The sequence below is a fragment of the Simochromis diagramma genome, unplaced genomic scaffold, assembly GCF_900408965.1.
Source record: "Simochromis diagramma unplaced genomic scaffold, fSimDia1.1 OVJJ01000596.1, whole genome shotgun sequence".
Lineage (NCBI taxonomy): Eukaryota > Metazoa > Chordata > Actinopteri > Cichliformes > Cichlidae > Simochromis > Simochromis diagramma.
This window is the reverse complement of record NW_024387245.1, coordinates 8,206,382-8,226,341: the sequence shown is the minus strand read 5'-3', so window position 1 is coordinate 8,226,341 and position 19,960 is coordinate 8,206,382. Positions and strand designations below refer to the sequence as shown.

The window sequence follows — 19,960 nt, the reverse complement described above, 5'->3', positions numbered from 1 at the left end:
CTTCGATATGAAAAAAACAGTAATGTTGTTTTTATTTTACATTTATTTTGTACGTAATCATGTCGATGAACATCCATGTGTTTACCTTCTTGTCTCCATCGTGGTGGATGTTGCTGGGTTCTAATGTGGTAGTAGAGTTTGTGGTGCCAACATGAGTCACAGAGATGGACACGGGAGGAACAGGTATCCCAAGGATAGTGATGTTGTCAAACTTCAGGTTGTTCGGATCATTGTAACCAGCATGGGTCACCTGCATAGTCAGAACTCCCTGCAAGGCAGCAGATACATAATCACACGATCTGACTTTCTACACATTATCCCAGATTTAAGAGATACAGCATTTATTTTCACTGTTGCCCTCGAGTAATGTTAACATACAAGAAATGCACGTTATGGACAGGAAAAGCTAAAATTCTCATGTGGTTTGGAACTTTGAACTTTAGTGCAGATTGAAAGGAACATGTCGGCTGGATTTGAAAAAGTGCTGCATGGTTTTGTGAGGTGAACTCACCTGCTTAAGAGAGAACTTGTAGTGGATGTAGTTGCCATTCTCAGTTGTATCTGTAAAGAGAAGGATGTGCAGATCTTTGTCTGAGTAGATGAACACGAGTGATTCACAGGTACATAGCAAAGTGGCTCACTCCTACTTGTTAATGTAAGTGAGCCAACTGAAAGTGATTTCAGAGTCACATCAATTAATTAACTTTTTTGCTAAAAAACAAACAAACAAACTTGTAGTGCCCAGATACAACACATTTGCAAACAAAAAGGCAAAAGATGAGAAAAGAGATAATACCTCTGGAATCTCCATCATCCCAAAATAGTTCCCCATCTGCATTGCCGTTGTCATCAGGAGCAATGAGCAAACCCATTGGGTTACGCCGGCTAGTTAAATATACATAAACAAATGGAAAATTACAAACATATGAATAAATGAACAAATCCAATGAATATGATCCAATAAAATGAAAGAATTGTGCAGTATAAAATTATGCGCACATTGTGTGTGTGTGTGTGTGTGTGTGTGTGTATACCTGTATGTGGTAGTGACATCAGGTTCCTGTGTGGGGAGGATAGCTCCACCTCTGATGTGTAATCCGAGCTTGTCAGCTGGCAGATACATTTCCATGTGTGTTTTGCGGACTGTTAGCTTTTGCATCTGATCAGAAGGACAGAAGAATAAAATATTATATCCCTAACTTTCCTCTTGTGTGCTAAATAATCCATGCAATGCACTTTTCATTTTTAGATATGGATTTTTAATTGTGTTTTAGTTCAGTGTCGATTTAATCAGGGTGCCCTGATCCCTCAAATCTGTTAGTCATCATTAGTAATTGTTATTCAAACTCCAGTTTAAAACTAGAAGGGGCGTATCAACTAAAAAAGGACATAATAATTAAATATGTCCTTTATAGCACACTGTAATTAGTAAAAGACTTGTGATTTGTAGAGTAGCTGTGGACTAAGTGGACTAAGCACTAATATATGACTTCCTTACATTATGTTGAATAACACTGGACCTCATTATATATCAGTCAACTTTTAAACCTGTGTCTTACCTTAGACGACAGGCTTCATGACATTTGGGTGTTAAAATGGTTTTCAAAATATTATAAAGATAAACTTCACATTGCTCTCTTTGTTTTGTTTTGTCTTTCTATCCTCCATTCATTTCTTTATTGGCCCACATAGACCACAGTTGATATCTAATCACTTGAAGACAACATGCTCACAGCAGCCTAATCTTCATCTTCCTTTCTACTTGTCCTGTTTTTCTCTCTTGTTTCTGGTTTTCTCTGTCTTTGTGTAATGTGCTGTCCAACGTTTGCCCTTTCTTTTCATTCCACTGCTTATCGATTTGTTTTTGCAGTATTTCTTTGCTCTGTAGCTTGTTTTTCATGGTCACTTTCACTGCATCATTACTCCTCCACTCTTCTATCCTCCTACCCAGATAATAACGGGGGACTAACCAGGACAAGGGTCCAGCAGCATGACAGCCAGCGTAATCATTCATCTGATCGGTGGATGCTTTCCATCGCCGCCATGGCGCCTAAATGAGGTCCCAAAGGAACTTAACACCTCTTTTATCTTTCTGTCTCTTTCTTCTCTTCTCCTTGTCCTCTTTCTTGCTCTTTGTTCTCACTCCCACTCTGTCTTATCGCCTTAGTCTCACGATCTCAAACAAAGAACTTTCATGTGAAACATGTTTTTGTCACAGTGTAACATGATGCTCCATCTATCTGATCTCTTTCTTTTTTAATCTATTTTCTTATATACCTATTGTGCTAATTCAGCTCAATGGGATTTTTAAGGTAGTTGTTTTTTGTTCAGATTATATTGAAGATATTATTTTAGCTCGATAACTGGGTTTGCTACATTTTAACAGCTGCTCATACTTTACTGTCTGATTTATGGCAGTTGTACCTAAAAACAGTTAGACTTTTGAAAGTGCACTTAGCTTGGACAACTTCCTGAAAACAGCAAGAATTTGACCTGAAAGTAGTGCAGTGTCCAAATTGAATTAATTATACAACTGCATTTTTTTCTATAGATCTATCAAGACAATCACACTAAAGGAAATAGTCGTGCTTTATGGAAAACATTTTAATCAACCAGAACATGTTCTTACCGACTCATAGTCATACCACAGAGCATCTGGTACATATCCCCACACCATGTCTACGCCCTGAACAACACAAGAGCAAAAGGCGTCTTTAGCCATTTTCACATTTTCACAATTTTATATATCTAAATACAGAAAGAGCAAGAAGGAAAAGAAGAAAACAGATGAGTAGGGGAGTGTGTTTGTGTGTGTTCACTTACAGGATCCAGTACAGGTGTGATGAGCAGGTGTTTTCCCCAAAGGAACTGGCGATCCACTGTCCAGGTTTCACTATCAGAGTAGAATCTACGACGAGGAAGAATACAAGTGAAATTAGATATCCGTCATCATGTCGTGACTGACTAAAATATATTTTAGATTAAGGTCTATATGTTTAATGTTCCACTGTTTAATGCCAACTTTATAAAAAAAAAAATGCTTCATATTGTTTATATATTGTTACTGTTTCTGTGTCTTTATTTGCTGATTATACCTTCTTTTTAATTTGTCTGTGTTTTTCAGTTTAGGCCTCATAGCTTAGCTGTCCTTACATCGGCTAATCATGCCAGTTTTCCATCATGCTTTACAATGATTGAATCATTGGAGTAATCTCCAATCATTTTTTCACTTCTATGTCACAATCACTTTTATCTCATTATTATCGTTATTTTTTCTTTTGTTATTTGGTACTAAATTGATTTAAGACAATATGCTGAGTGACTTACTCATGCATGACGGGACGTACAACAGTCTCCCCCGTGGTGTGGGCTTTGTAGAACATTGTGTAGAGGTAAGGCAGAAGTGTGTAACGTATCGTCAGGTAATGTTTAGAACTCGCCACCAGTACTGAGTCAGCGCCATATGAAGCTGGATCCTGAGGCTGGAGACAGAAAGACGGATTAAAGGGATGGGGCTAATAAGGAACAGGTAATGGGAAAAGGAAATAAAGATTTGTGGGGGGGTTTACTAATAAACTAATGGAAAAGTGATCAAACAGAAAAGGGGCGAGGGAAGTAAAAAACTAGAGGATTTTAGAAGGACTAGAGAATTAGAAGAATCGAGTGGCAATAAAGCTGTCAAAAGGATGGGTGAGGTAGTGCAAACAAATACACATTAGGCCTGTTCATAATGAATAATCACAAAATTACTTTTACATTACGCTTTTTAATTACTTTTTACATTTGAGCGATCCAGAGGTAAAGTTTGTAAAGACTGCTAGTAAATGAAAACAAATTATGTGTGATGCTAGTTCAGTGACAGTGGTGAGGGCAGGCTGCGGTCCTTAATCTGATCTGGGTGATCTTTTAATCCCATAACTCGTTTGTGCGTCTGTGTATGTGTTGGAACTAGCTGTATGGGATGTGATGAGTGCCATGAGTAGGGCAAAGCAAAGGTCACACTTCAGCTGTCTCTCCCCAGCTATGCAAAGCTTTTAACTGCTCGGGCTCTACAGCACCTATAAAGTGTTATGAAATGAAATGAAGTGTATACCCTGCAGCACTTTAGACCAAACAGGCAAAAAGTGACATCTGATATAAGACTTGTGACAGAAAAAGCTGCCTTTAGAGTACCTTGTAGCCCTCAGCGTTGTGGTTCCGACTGAAGGGATAGAAAGCGCCGACCTGCATCCAGCGACGGCACAACTCTTCAGGGGAGTCGTCAAAGAAACCACAGATGTCGGCTCCGATCTGAAACACATTTACATCGACGTTTAGCCAAAACCAGCTAATTTAAGTGTATCTTGTTGTATTGGAAAATTGAAAGTTGAATAATATTTGACAAACTCCGAGAACAGGGAATGTCAAGGATTTTAGACAGATTTGATAATGAAATATATCTAGATTATAGTAGCCAAAATGGCACCAATGTGATAACTTAGCCCCTTATTTGTCTTTTGAAATGTCTCTCTTGATCTTGGCTCAGTCCACTTGAGATTTACTGGCAGTAGCTGTTGGTTGTAATCTTTATTTACATTAATTGCACAATTGAGTCCAAAAAATAGACTGCATTCAAAGGCCACACTGCAGAGACTGTTTGCTTTCTATTATTTACTTATTGGTCACATTTTACAGCAGGCTCAATGGGAGGGAAATGATCCAAATCCCTTTTGCCCTGTGTTCTATATGTGTCTTCTGAGAAACCTAAAAGGCAGGCTGCAGTGATACAGTCCCAATAGGAGTCCGTGGCATGTATATACAAATGCCTGATGTGCACAGCTGGGGAAGTGTGTGTGTGTACATCTGACTCACTGTTTTTCTACTGTTGTTTGAAATCTGTGCACTAGGCATATCTGTGTCCGTGAAATAGTTTGTGAAACCCTCTGTTTTATTTTTTTCTTTACCTATTCTATGCATCTGCACATGTCATATGTGTGTGATAATGGTTAATGTTATTATCATACTTTTATATGTTGCTAAAGTGGAAAAAAACATCTTTCTTTTGTTTATATTCAAAGCTTTTTGGTCAGCTAGCATTTAACATTTTTTCTGAAGGTTTGCTACTCACATAGGGTATTCCAAAGAGCCCAAACTCCAGCATGCCAGGGATAGCCCATTTCATGTCATTCCAGGTGGCAGCATTGTCGCCTAGCCAGTGACCTGAATATTTTCCCACACCTGGGAAGGAAGAGCGGGTCAGCATCATGGAGCGGTTTTCTCCAAACACACGGTCCATAGCTCTGTGGGATGGAGAGAAGAAAGAAAGGAGACAACCAGATGATGCCGGATCACTAAGGTACAAAAGGACAGGGGGACAAAAAAAGCAAGAATGCACAAGTAACAGAGAAACAGGTATCAAAAGTGGATATGAGGGGCAATACTGTACTTTTAGAGAAATGAGAATTAGGAGATGTAAAGTAAACAAAATTCATTTGTGTGTTGCTATAACGTACTCATGAGTCTCCCCTAATCTAAAAACACTCTTTCTTGGTTTTCTTTGGTTTAGTTACTCTGAAATTTAGCCAGTTTAGCACCTTTCAATCTCAGAGATAAGGCAAATTGCACAGTATGTAAGATATTTAATCTATCATAAATGGGCATAAGGGGAAAGGATCAGTTGACAAAGAGCGAGCGAGTGAATTCGACACAGTCGAAAGCTGACGGCAGCTTTAGCAGGATTTATGCTAAGGTTCCATTAGTTATGCTAATGTTATGCTAAGGTTAGCGCTAAAAAAAAGCTAGCATGAAGCCTGCTAATGCAATGTGTCTGGCATTAGGAATAAACTAAACAGATGTGTTTACAAGTCAGGTGTTTATTTTAAGTATCTGTGCAGTCAACTAGCTGTTTTCATGAATTTCAGGCAGTCTGTACAAATCACTCTTTAACTGTTTGCCAGCCCCTAACAGATTCTCATACCAGTGCTCCTTTCTAGGTTTGTGTACATAAATGATCATTAAACTCATGTTGAGGGCCATGGGTCAGTAACTTCTGCTTCTACATCACTTGATTTTGAAGATTATGTATGTTACACTGCTTGTGTACTCACTTCTTAGTAGCCAGGACCATAGAGTAGCCATACAGACTGTGGACATCATAGTGGTCGCCCCAGGTTTGCTTGGCATCCATACACAGAGTCTTACTGTACATGAGGTCATCCAAAATTTCTGGGGGAGAGAACAGATAAGGGGAAAGTTAGAAGCAGCACAGAGAGAATACAGGATGCAGAAAAGGAAGAGAGTGAAAGAATGAGATAGGCATTGATGTACTGTATACTTTAATAGGAAGTGGAACGAGAGCAATAAAAAGGGTGGCATCAGGGGAAGCTGCTTTTCATAGTTATGATCTTCCTGTCTGGGAAACGGTCAGAACAAAAGACATGGCAGAAGATTCATTTTCAGAATTCTTCACAGGGGAGCCACTATGCCTGATGAACTTACTATGTTTGCTATTGTTGGACGTTCAGCTGCACTTCTATGATATATCCTATGTCATGAGATATGTAGCATTATCATGGCTTACCAGAACATAGAAAACAATGTCTCTTACTTGGAATGTAGGGAGGGTAGTTGAGTTTGTTAACAGCACAGCCCTTCGATGATCCTTGCTTGAAATTAGCAATCTCATTCATGTCCTGCAAATGCATATGAGAATATTTTCTTGTAAATATACAAGAAATTAGAGAGTAAAATTTATTCGGTGCTTCTTTATTGGTGCCGATGTCCAGCCCACAATTTGACTAGCAGCCCCTGTGTGCATAATACCTTCATTTTATGTATTTACAAATGACTTACAATCCAAAGTGCGTCGTGTTTGACCTCCTTGGAGAACCGCTCGTACTCATCCACCCACCAATCGATGCAGTTGGGGTTGGTGTAGTCTGGAAATACGGTCTCCCCTGGCCACACCTTGGAGGGAGAGAATGTGACATGATGTTTACCAAATAACCCTAAAACTTTGAGGCATAACTCATATTCCAGTGTTTTGTTTATACACCTGACCTTCCAGGTTTGGGAGAAAGCTTTAACAGCTTTTTTAACATGAGTTTAATAAAGCAAGAGGTTAGTTTACACAATAACATATATGCAGACAACATGAGATGGCATGAACAGCCAAAATTATGAGAAATGAGTGTTCCTATGAAGATGCTGGAGGAACAGTTTAGGGGCGTGGGAATAACAGAGAACAGAGATGATGATGCGATACAGAAAAAGGAGAGAAGGTAAAGGAGAAAGGGGCTAAAGAGACAAATGAGCCGAGCAACAGGAGAGAATCAATAATGCAATAAGAATCTGTAGACATGTCTGTTTGAAGTCAACGTTAGTGATGCACATTGAGAAAAATGATTCATCCACTGAGAAGAGTGGAGGTTTGGTGTGTGCGTGTTAGGATGACAGGAAGATGTTTTTAGCAGATGGTCAGAAATTCAAGGTCAAAGTTTACTGGTAGTTCATTGCAGATGCCATCTTTTTTCCTTCAAGACTAGATTTTATCATCTCCAGCTGCGTACTTATAATGACAGGAGTGTAAATAAAATGTCAGCAGCTGTAACTCCATACGTCACTTTATTATTGCCTTTTTATGGTCTTTTGTGTACATGTCTCTATCAGACCCTGTGCGTACTGCCTTTCTAAAGTCTCTTTCTACCTTCCATCTTATCTATCCTTTATTCATCTATCTACTTTGTCTCCTCTCCCTCATTATGTCTTGCTTCCTGTGTATGTCACCATACACTCAGTGCGATCGTCGATCTGTTTCCCTGTAGATTTTCTTCTAATCTGTTATTTGTGTCCATCTATCTGCACCTACCCTTTCTCTGCACCTGTCTTTGTCTACATTTATAACCGTTTCCTTAAATCCTCCACTCTCCCCGCTGCTCTGTTTACGCTCATCTTTTTTAACTAAGCAGAAATGTTCAGAAATGTTTGACTGAGGTCCTGCTATGATGTTCTAACGCACGCCAACATTGTTGTGCCACCAGGAAAGGCTTTTATCTTGTTCTTTCCAAGCAATTATTGCTTGGTTGTAAAAGCAGAATAAATACCAGGTCTGTTTATGTATCTCCCTCATTACAAATGCAGCAACAGCAGAGGTCCCGCGGCAGACACCTTTGTTTTTATAGCCGAAAGACAACAACATATGTAAATAAAGCACAAACCACACATATGTGTGCACTCATAAACCACAAAGTAACACAAATACATTTGATCCAGACAAGCGGATGCAGGTGGATGAACACAGGGTGTATACAGCATGTACTTTTCTACTAAATTTGTGACTTTGTGTCACAATAACAACAATATCATATGATGGTACTGTAATAGTCTAGTTTTACTGGTCTTCCAGGTAAAAACAAAAAAAAAGAAAACAAAAAAGACATAATAGTATATAGTAAAAATATATAGTAACATATAGTAAATATATAGTAAAAAAAAAAAAAGATTAAGTACATAAAAGGAGTGGTACCTTTGGTATTTGATATCATTAACAGAGTAAGTAGCAGACAGGTGCTGCTAAGCAAATACGCTTGATGCATCAGAATATCAGGCTTGTACACTAATGTAGCTCACCTCTCCTATCAGAGGAGTCTTCCCATCTGATTCAGTGACCCAAGCATTCTTCGCAGTGCCACGGTCATAAGACTCATATGGAGCATCTCCAACCCTCTTGCTGGTGGCTATTGCGGGATCCTGGGGACAAATGATACAGTCATAAGAATATATGCTCAAATCAAATCAATAAATTCATAAAAATTACACGACTGCCGTCATTTTCATTTCTTCTTTGGTGTTGCTGATGTAGCAAATGTTACTGTGCGCTAGAAGTAATGATTTAAACACTTTGATGTCTGTTTTTGATTTGAAGTTTTTATGATTTCTTCTTATTTTTCTAGGTTACATAAATACACCCAATATGGCCAAAAAGTACTTCTTACCAGGATAAGGATGTATTTCTGCCCCCTCTCATGGAGATAGTCAGCAAACCGAGGAAGTTCAGTGTAGTTAAGCTTGTCATAGGTGAAATCTTTTTTATTCTCCATATAGTCTATGTCGGTGTATTGGACATCCTGCATGGGATGGAAAAAAACACTGCATTGATATGCTATGTCCATGCAATTTTCAATTCTCAAATGAGAGTCTGATGTATAAAAGGAATTTTAAAACTCAAACAGACTGAATCTTACATATGGGAGGCCCACGGCACGGTTTCTCTCCACTGTTTCCTTGACTATGTCGAGGTTGGTGTAGTTCCACCGAGAAAGCTGGAATCCCAGTGACCAGTAGGGAGGCATGACGGGCCTGCCAGTGAGCTGAACGGCATAATTGGAAGTGTTTTTAATGTAATTAGTGAGCCACACAACAATATTAACAAGAAACCTCGCGCCACATGTTTTGCATTTAGTAAAATCACCTCGAGGAACTCCTGCACCACTTGTTCCGGTGTGTCACCAAAGACAATGTAGAAGTCAAGAAGCCCTCCAATAGTCCTGTAGGTCACAGCTGGGGCAGGCTGCAGTGTCACATCTGGAAACAAACAGAAAAAAGTAGCTTAATCATAGCAATATAAGTTTATGTTGTGATTTTAAAATAAGTCACACAAATTTCCCACGTGTCGGATTATTAAAGGTTATTTTATCTTATTTCCTTTTTTTTTTGCAAATGCGTCACCTTTTCAGAATATGTATGTGTGGGTTGGGTTTTTTTTTAACACTTTCTGTTGGTTTTTAATCAACTGCTAGTGTGTGTTCTTGCATTTGTGTGAATATGTCTTCACCCATAGCATTGCTGTTCAAGAGAAAGACCCCGAATGACTTTCCACTCTCATCTTCCAGACAGAGGAAGAAGGGATAGTGTCCGTAGAGGTTGTGTGTTCCCTGCAGAGAAGCCACAGTGGGACAAATGAATATACAATAGAGGCATGTGAGACACTTACTGAAACTGAGGGGGTGACTACACAGAATAATCAGCTTGCAAGGCATTCAATTATAGGCCCTATGAGAAGGCAAACAGACTTGTAAGAAGCACATGCAACATGTGCATGCTGTCCTCACCCCATTAGGGAAAGCGTCTCTGGTGAAAATTGGCCAGGTTTTCCAGTTGGTGTCATGGCGATACTGCCTGTGGACGTGCTCCCCGAGGCCGTAAATATTATGTGATGGAAGTCTAGCAGACAGCTGTATGTACTGATCTTCAAACACCAGTGGTGCGATTGTGGTGTCGAACCTGAACGTTATGAGGAAACAAAGGACTAAATGATCACTGGGAAGTGTAAAGACAGACTGATACATTGGGATGTGGGAAAAGGGAGAGCAGGTAAGAGTGAAACAAAGAACCCTGAAAACAATCTATTTTTGCCCAAATGCTGACTTTAAGTAATCCGATTACATGTAATTCTGTTAAATAAGTGCAATGTAAAACGTTAAATTTAATGGGATCTCTCAAAAGCAATGTTCTTGGTTGGTATGCTTTCACTTGATACCAAAGATATTTTCCTTAATGATTAAGTTAAGGATTAATGATTACTCAGAATTATGACTTCATGTTTGAGTGAAGTAAGAGTGAAATGGGAATGGAATTAGAGTGAAATGGAACTAGAAGTAAACATAATTACTCTGGGAGATGAGTTTTTAGAGCAAATTAAACAAAAAGGAGGAAAAACACACAGAGACAGGCCAGCCCATTAATCTCTAATAAGGCCTCTGGGTAGCATTTGTCTAGTCTTCAAAAGAAGCCATACACTGCTGACGTTTCCAGTTCCATTCTTCTGTTATCTGTATTTATCTTATCTGAGGAGTACTTGATCAATGCGGTGTCAGCTAGGGCCAGCCAAGCATGACTTGTATCACCATCAAAGTAATCACGTGTTGCATGGGTATTATCTTACAGAAGTTCTTACACAATGATTTCAAATGATGCACAGAATCATTGATAATCTATTAGTATCTATCCTCTGTTGTCTAAAGCGACAGAATTCTGATAAGTTATCATTTCAACAAGCCTCTATTGCAATAAATTTTTTAACAAATATATCCTCGTCCGTCTTTATTTGTGCAGGCATATGTACATACACAACCCTATTTTCCATCCATCACAACAAATACTCACGGCACCTACGCAGAGTGATTGCTTACACAACTTTCTGGTTCTCCTTCCTGCGCACAGTAAGGCCAAAGGGTTTCTGTGTGACCTGCAGTGTGCTGCTGATGGGAATGGATGGGTTACTGGGAAGACTGCTGATGTGTTCATGGGGGACCTCGAATCTGTTACTGTTGGGATCGTAGATCTGAGGGAGAGGAAAGGAGTCAGGCCTCATCTCACAGTCACAGTAACAATTTCTCATGTATATTGCTATTTTTGTATTAAGCATCCTTTCATTAATCCAAATCCTTTGACCATTAAATATATCTGTAAGCTGCAGATTTGCATACGGTGTCAGTGTTCACCTTAAATCGGAGACGATTGTTTGTCTGCATTTCTGCCTCAAGCGCCAGTTGTTTTATCTCCCCGCCGAATAAAGACGGAGAGTCCATTCTTATCAGGTTTGCTTTAAGAACTGCAAAATTAAACAGAAGACAATAAGATGGTAAGAAGGTTAATATATCACCCACATAATACATCATATCCACATACTATAGAAATCAATTGGATACATCGGTATCAGACAACCAGCAGCAGTTCAATTTGATTCAGTTACATTCACATACTTCCATTTAACAGTCGTCTCAGTGTCCCAGTGCACTTAAATTGTAACATTAGAGACATAAACCTAACGATCTAATGATTCACTATAAGCAAGCATTCCTGTCTCATTCCACAGCTGTAGCATCACATTAAAATTGTCGGGTGAATTAAAATGGGAATCTGTTTAAACAATATACTTTAGTCATTCAGTGATAAAAGGGTGCAGAGCTTATCGAGTACGTTGTCAGCGCTAATATGTCAACGTGTTTGATGACATTTTAACTTACATGTAGTAAAAAAGAAATTAGTTCATTTTTATGTGACAGTTAAACTCACGTCATAATGCATATCTGACTATGCTCATGGATGGAAAATGCATGAAATACCCAGCATTTCACATGAGGGTAGAAAAAAGAAAAACCTGTCAATAGTGCCACATTTATACCAAAAATTCTGCCATAGGCAAAGTTAAAAAAGTGAAAAAGGAAAAGAAAAATTATGTGAAAAAGATAAGTGGAAGGAACAAGAGGCGGTTAACTAGAAGGCCACTTAATTTTCCTCTGTTAGTGAGTACATGAGTCCCAAAACAGGACAGATTAAGAGGGGGATGTGTTTTACCGTAAGGGCTTGATGAATCCTGCGATTCCACGGTGTATCCATGGTTGGTTGGGAAGAAACACCAGGGAACGTTACTCTCATCCCGTGGGCTCCAACAGCATCCACGCGCCTCACATTTCGCCTGTTCAGTGCATTGTTGTTGTCTTTATTATTATCCGCATTAATGTCGCTAATGCTGTGATTAGTATTACTACTGCTTTTTGTCACCACTGCAAATGTTTAAATAGACATTATAAGCAGTGCAAGAAAAAAATTACGTTAGTAGTTACCCACTAATTATAACTTTTTTTCTGTGTAGGCTCTTTGAGGGGAAAAAAAACATATTCTGTTCACACATTACTTTGGACTCTAGGAAACTATGGTGACTTATACCTGGGAAGCTCCAGGATCAGGGAAGCAGTCTACTCTCTCGCCAAGAGGAATGTTGGGACAGGTAGGGACAAATGCTTTAGTTGTTCCTGGCAACAAAAAAAAAATTAAATATCTCCTTGAAGCCAAGCAATCAAATCAATATTATAAAATGTAAATGCTGCAATTTTGCTAGTGTAAATTGATATGGAGATTATTCTCTGCATTGGGAAATATAATCATGATCAAACACGCAAAGAAGGAAGTAATGTAATATTTTAAGGGTAAAGAAGAAACAAAAAGCAAATTAGAGATATATAAGAAAACAATAATAAAAGAAAAATGCTAAAAACACTGAAATCAGAGTAAGAGTAATTTGTATATGTGCAAACAGAACTACCTACACTAAAAGACACATCACAGGGATTTTAAAAAAATATGCACTTGTGGTATATAGATATTTATCCAGTGGGCATATTGTCTGCCTGCAGTCAGGATGAAGGACTCGATTCAAAGGAGGTATCATTTAAAGTTATGTGACATGCCTCGGTGGTCCACCTACCCTTTTTGACAGCAGATACTGTGGTGGCAGACAGGACTAAAAAGGTGATTGCAGTCGCGGTCATTGGCATGAACAGATCCATTAGGGTCACCCCCAAGCCAGAGAAGCGTCTCCTCCCCATCTAGCACACACAAAAATGAACATGAGCAAAACACTATAAAGGCCAATAATCATTAAAACCCGGGAATGGATAAGAAGTTTAACATTTCACATTTTCATTGCATCAACCTTGAAGTTTTTGCAAAGGCTTTGCAAAACTGAGACAGAAAATGTAATTACCTACAGTAAAGAATGAGAATGTGAGACTACAATAAACCTAAAGTTGGATATTGAAGACAGTGTTCAACAGTCTTAGCCTAATCTTTGCAGATGCACCCATCAAGCAATTAGGCTTCACGCGAGTGTACTCTCCTCCATACTGTAAGGTATAAGTAGTAATATTTTTGAGCTGAGCAGCTAAACAGCCTGCCTCTGTGGTCTTACCTTGGTTCCCTCCACAGGTTGGGGCCAAGTGCTCAAAGTTTGACAGCAGTAGCACCCTTATAAACCAGAGGATGAGGGAGTGTTGTGCATTGTCACAGAGACTCAACCCCCTTTACTTTGTGTGTGTGTGTGTGTGTACGTGTGTTTCATGCAGGTCCCAAAGCCATAAACCATCTATCATTCGATAGAGGTAGTCTAGCCTACAATCTGCTTAGCAGGCTGTTAAAAATCACCCCATTATCATGCACACTGTGCATGGACATGTTTGTGTGGTTAGAATTTAACTAAAGATTATTGTGCATACTTAGCCATGACAAAACCCACAGTTAGTACAGGGAGTGCAGAATTATTAGGCAAGTTGTATTTTTGAGAAATAATTTTATTATTGAACAACAACCATGTTCTCAATGAACCCAAAAAACTCATTAATATCAAAGCTGAATGTTTGTGGAAGTAGTTTTCAGTTTGTTTTTAGTTTTAGCTATTTTAGGGGGATATCTGTGTGTGCAGGTGACTATTACTGTGCATAATTATTAGGCAACTTAACAAAAACAAATATATACCCATTTCAATTATTTATTTTTACCAGTGAAACCAATATAACATCTCCACATTCACAAATATACATTTCTGACATTCAAAAACAAAACAAAAACAAATCAGCGACCAATATAGCCACCTTTCTTTGCAAGGACACTCAAAAGCCTGCCATCCATGGATTCTGTCAGAGTTTTGATCTGTTCACCATCAACATTGCGTGCAGCAGCAACCACAGCCTCCCAGACACTGTTCAGAGAGGTGTACTGTTTTCCCTCCTTGTAAATCTCACATTTGATGATGGACCACAGGTTCTCAATGGGGTTCAGATCAGGTGAACAAGGAGGCCATGTCATTAGTTTTTCTTCTTTTATACCCTTTCTTGCCAGCCACGCTGTGGAGTACTTGGTGTGATGGAGCATTGTCCTGCATGAAAATCATGTTTTTCTTGAAGGATGCAGACTTCTTCCTGTACCACTGCTTGAAGAAGGTGTCTTCCAGAAACTGGCAGTAGGACTGGGAGTTGAGCTTGACTCCATCCTCAACCCGAAAAGGCCCCACAAGCTCATCTTTGATGATACCAGCCCAAACCAGTACTCCACCTCCACCTTGCTGGCGTCTGAGTCGGACTGGAGCTCTCTGCCCTTTACCAATCCAGCCACGGGCCCATCCATCTGGCCCATCAAGACTCACTCTCATTTCATCAGTCCATAAAACCTTAGAAAAATCAGTGTTGAGATATTTCTTGGCCCAGTCTTGACGTTTCAGCTTGTGTGTCTTGTTCAGTGGTGGTCGTCTTTCAGCCTTTCTTACCTTGGCCATGTCTCTGAGTATTGCACACCTTGTGCTTTTGGGCACTCCAGTGATGTTGCAGCTCTGAAATATGGCCAAACTGGTGGCAAGTGGCATCTTGGCAGCTGCACGCTTGACTTTTCTCAGTTCATGGGCAGTTATTTTGCGCCTTGGTTTTTCCACACGCTTCTTGCGACCCTGTTGACTATTTTGAATGAAACGCTTGATTGTTCGATGATCACGCTTCAGAAGCTTTGCAATTTTGAGACCGCTGCATCCCTCTGCAAGATATCTCACTATTTTTGACTTTTCTGAGCCTGTCAAGTCCTTCTTTTGACCCATTTTGCCAAAGGAAAGGACGTTGCCTAATAATTATGCACACCTGATATAGGGTGTTGATGTCATTAGACCACACCCCTTCTCATTACAGAGATGCACTTTTTTTTAATTTATTTTTTTATTGATTAGCATTCAAATATCTCAGTGAAAACAGAACAAAGATCTACCACAAAGCAAGAAAGCATGAGACAAGGCTAATCAAAAGGTATTGGCTGAAGCATTTGCTTATTACGCCAACCCTTTTTACAAAATATCTTTTTGCATGCAGCTCGAAGCAAATAATAAAACAAAGCAAAAACCAAACAAACAAACAAACGAACAAACAAGAAAAAAAAACTTTCCACCTTAGATAAGTAACTACATCAAAGCAAAAGAATCAAGAGGTTGGTTTTTTTTTGCTCTTTTCATTCTTGATTTATATATTTTTCTAAAACTCTATTTTTAAACATATTTTTAAACAAGGAAAATGAACTACACCTTTTTAAATCACTGTCATAACTATTCCACAGGTTAACTCCTCTAACAGAAACACATCTCTGCTTTATATTTGTCCTCATCTTGTTTTTTTTAAAGAAATCTGTTCCCCTTAAGTCATATTGACTCTCTCTGACTTTGAACAGCTTCTGAGTACTGGGGCAAAGCAAGTTATTTTGTGCTTTATACATTATCTGTGCCATTTTATATTCAACTAAATCATAAAATTTCAGGGTATTCAGATTAATAAACAAAATGTTAGTTGGTTCTATATAGTTTGATTGGTTTATAATTCTTATAGCTTTTTTTTTGTAACTTGAAAATAGGAAGAGTGTTCGTTTTATATGCATTACCCCATATCTCCAGACAGTAAGTCATATATGGAAGCAACAGAGAACAATAAAGTGTGTATAATGGTTTTTTGTTCAGGACATGCTTTGTTTTATAGAGAATAGCAATGGTTTTTGACATTTTTGTTTTCACATGGTTTAACATCACCTAATATGCTTAATTGGTAGTAGGCTTTCAAGCCTATACAGCTTGGAGTAAGACAACATGCATGAAGAGGATGATGTGGACAAAATACTCATTTGCCTAATAATTCTGCACTCCCTGTAGTCTATAATTAGCAAATGAACATAGCCTCTCTCCCATCCCAACTTTTGAGATGTTGGGATGTCATTTTATCAGTTTATCACTGTGCAGCATCCCCTGCAATATATATTTTTTAATATATTACTATTAATATGTTATGTTTGCAATTAGTCAGCACTTGGTGTTTTAAAGCACTTTATAAATAAAGTTGGCTTGGTTTGGATTATTTTTTTAAAATATCTCCTTAAAAATACGAGAAAACTAGACAATTGACAAAAAACACAAATAATTTTAAAAAAAAACCAATTACACCCATAAAGAAACATGTGTAACATAGTTGCAGTAGCACATTTACATTTCAGCAACAGCAATATGGCAATCATTCTGTTACATGATATGTTGAAGGGTTGAGAACTAGTTTCAAATGGCGAATATTGTACGATAGAAAAATCCAGTCTCTAGAAAGTAAAACACTTTAGTCTCTAAGGCACGTTCATTTGGTCAATTATTTATGGGCTTGGCATTTGTTGATAATCACATGCTGCAATAAACACATAATCAAAGGACTGATTCTTGATTAAAATCAACAATAACAATAAAACACCCTGACAGCATTGCATTGTGTCCCAACACAACAGAATAGTTACTAAATATCAGCTACAACAGACACACACACACACACACACACACACACAAAAGGTACAGATAAGGAAACATTTATTAGGCCTCTTCCAAGCACTTTTTTAGCAAAGCAAGAGATTTTCAACATTACATTTCTAAATTTACTAGTTTTCTTTGAAAAAGCATAAATTATTTTGATTTGCACACAATAACAGAATTATTTCAGAAATGTCCTGGTCATTATTCTTAGATCCCAGAAAAACTGACCTTTTTATTGAGGCTTAGCACAAAACACTGCTGTGCAATGATGTGCTTTAACTTTGTAATGGAAACATGCAAACTGGAATAAGAAAATCTGCTCTGGAAACTAACTGAAACTAAACAGAATTAAAAACAAAAAAGTCAAAATTAAATAAAAATAAAACTACTTAGAAAATACAAAACTATAATAACTCTGAACATGTATACTGGAAGCTCAAACAGATGCTGTCTATATTTGGAAAAAGAAGGGAGAGACCCAAAGAGCACCATCCCCACAGCGAAACACAGGGGTGGGAATATTATCAGCATCAATGCATCTGGAAATGGGAATCTCGTCAACGTGGAAGGAAGCACAAAGAACTCACAAAGAAATTACCACAGTGGTAATTGTCATTTTAGGTTACAACCTTACACACTCAAGTATTAAAGTGTTAGCCAGCATATGAAAGAAATCAAAAATGTTCACCGGCACAGTGAATTAAGTGTATTTGACTGATAATATTAGATGTTGTCTTTATCAGTTGTTAAGTAATTCCATAGCTGCATAACTAGAATGTCTCCAAGGGTTTGAAGTCAACTATGGAAGTAATAATGGGTTTTAATGCAACCTCTGTTGGCTTGTTAATATGTGGCAAAGATCCACTAGATCCAGTGTACACTTCAGTTTCAACACTAATGAAAAAGAAAAGAAAAAAAATAGGATCCTGCACTACAACTCAGAAATTTGTAAATAAAGCATAAAGCATTGGGCAAAATTCTTGAGCTAGCTCTGTGGTCCTGAGCAGAAGTTCGTCAGGCTTTCTGGAGGGCTTTCGAATTTTTTTTCTTTGGAAATTGGTTGCTTTTTCATTTTAGTCCTGTCCATTATAGCTTACCATTTTCTATGAATTACTTGTATATAAAAAAAAGTCCCCTAACTCAATTGATGAATCAACATTGTGCCTACACATAACAACTTAGCACTGAAAATATTTTTAAAATGTATCTTGAGGCACTTTGTTACTAGCAGCCTGTTGCAAAACCACAAAAATTGTGCCCATTTCTTTAGATAAATCTAAAAAAGCAATACCAAAACATTTAACATTCAGAAAATACTATTTTTGCACAAACAGGATTATTAAAACCTATTATTCCTTAAAAACATCTCAGAAAAATGGACAAGTGACAAGTGCAGGGTTGATAGAATCGCAGTAGGCCATTTACATTTCAACAATATCCAACATGGTTATCATTTTGTCACATAATATGTAAAGGATTGTAGTCTAATCTGATCAATGGCGAATATAGCATAATGGAAAAGTCATTTGCCCACAGTAGAAAGCACAACATGTTATTCTCCATGGCATTCATTTGGTCAATTATTTATAGGCTCAGCATTTATTGTTGGTGATCCTAATCTGTAATAAAAACATAAATCTACAGCATTTTATTGTGTCGCAAGAGAATGGAATAGTTACAAAATATCAGATTAAGATTAAAGTTTTAAAACCATAAAAGCATCTAAAGTGCTTAAAAGGCAAACAGTGGACAGTACCTAGCGGTTGCCACGATGTTGTGAAAGACCATCATTCACTAGATAAATCAGGCCATACTTCCTCCAATAACCCAAGTGTTTCTTCTGGAGGTGTGGTTATGAAGCTTTGCCCTGTCCTTCAACTCACCTGTAAAGAGACAAAAGATTATCTTCTCTTGGTGATAGGCGAAGTTGGTTATGATCGCTAGCTGCAATAGTGAGGCTGGTAGTGTTTTCACTCTGTGAACTTTGGCCGTTTGTCTCTACATGTGTCATTCTGCCAAAATGAGGTCCTAAAAGACACCTCCTGCAGTGGGAACTATAACAAATGGTGTGTTTTTATGGTGCGTTTATGGCACATCTACAAAAGAAGGAGTTTAAGAACAGAGCGAGAATTTAGTAAAATTCTAATTCTTAAAGGACAAAGGACACTCTTTCGAGGATGCCAATGTTCACATTTTGGAAAGAGAGGACAGATGGTTTGAAAGAGGAGTGAAAGAAGCCATCTATGTCCACTGTGAGCGACCATCTTTGAACAGAGGCGGTGGTTTACGACACCAACTCTCTGCCATCTATAATCCAGTTTTGAGATCCCTTCCCAGACGCCTTAACGCTCACTCACATCCTGGGCCATCTGATCTCAGGAATTCGCATGATAAGGTGGGGCCAGGTTTCACAATGAACTCACCCGAAACTCTGGCTGATTGGGACCCACACCCAGTTTCACACCTTGGCTCAGGCGATTAGAGGATCATCAGGGGGTCCTTTTGTCCCTCTGTGGGGGGATACTCCCACTAGGTTTATATCTGGGACTCTCCATCATTTGACTTAGAACTGAAGAAGCTTCTCGGATGAGAGGTGAAACGTCTTCAAGTAACTTAAAGAAGTCCAGATGCTTTTCTTTGCAAGCTCCTTTGACTACGATGACCTGGATGACTGAGAACCTTCACAGACATCTAATTCTTAAATGAAACTTCAGCACCACGGTCAGAGACAGATCGGCTGTTTCAGCAAACTGGAGAGAATTCTGTTTCCCAAACGGAGGAAACAAACAAGCAATAGTGCCCGTCTTAACATGACCTCTCTCAGCAGGCTTTCAG

At 38.5% G+C, this 19,960-nt stretch overlaps 1 protein-coding gene across 3 annotated transcripts in view; it reads right to left on the bottom strand.

The window, feature by feature from the left end:
* Positions 1-19,131, bottom strand: part of LOC120714174 (maltase-glucoamylase, intestinal-like) — a 30,162-nt gene extending 11,031 nt beyond the window's left edge. Inside the window, exons 1-24 of one of the 3 annotated variants that reach the window (XM_040000251.1) lie at positions 19,009-19,131; positions 13,247-13,367; positions 12,709-12,794; positions 12,337-12,457; positions 11,481-11,590; positions 11,169-11,320; positions 10,089-10,260; positions 9,812-9,911; positions 9,449-9,561; positions 9,222-9,347; positions 8,973-9,104; positions 8,608-8,727; positions 6,832-6,945; positions 6,587-6,671; positions 6,087-6,204; positions 5,108-5,279; positions 4,174-4,290; positions 3,328-3,482; positions 2,824-2,908; positions 2,630-2,686; positions 1,035-1,159; positions 797-885; positions 512-561; positions 86-268 (exon numbers count right to left, since the gene is read on the bottom strand). In XM_040000251.1, coding sequence (XP_039856185.1) covers positions 86-268; positions 512-561; positions 797-885; positions 1,035-1,159; positions 2,630-2,686; positions 2,824-2,908; positions 3,328-3,482; positions 4,174-4,290; positions 5,108-5,279; positions 6,087-6,204; positions 6,587-6,671; positions 6,832-6,945; positions 8,608-8,727; positions 8,973-9,104; positions 9,222-9,347; positions 9,449-9,561; positions 9,812-9,911; positions 10,089-10,260; positions 11,169-11,320; positions 11,481-11,590; positions 12,337-12,457; positions 12,709-12,794; positions 13,247-13,367 — 2,703 coding nt within the window. In that variant the 5' untranslated portion in view covers positions 19,009-19,131. Of the gene's footprint in view, positions 1-85; positions 269-511; positions 562-796; positions 886-1,034; positions 1,160-2,629; positions 2,687-2,823; positions 2,909-3,327; positions 3,483-4,173; positions 4,291-5,107; positions 5,280-6,086; positions 6,205-6,586; positions 6,672-6,831; positions 6,946-8,607; positions 8,728-8,972; positions 9,105-9,221; positions 9,348-9,448; positions 9,562-9,811; positions 9,912-10,088; positions 10,261-11,168; positions 11,321-11,480; positions 11,591-12,336; positions 12,458-12,708; positions 12,795-13,246; positions 13,368-13,729; positions 13,805-18,881; positions 18,976-19,008 lie in introns of those variants that run through there. The other 2 variants (XM_040000253.1, XM_040000252.1) reach the window with 2 other exon arrangements.
* Positions 19,132-19,960: the final 829 nt, after the last annotated feature.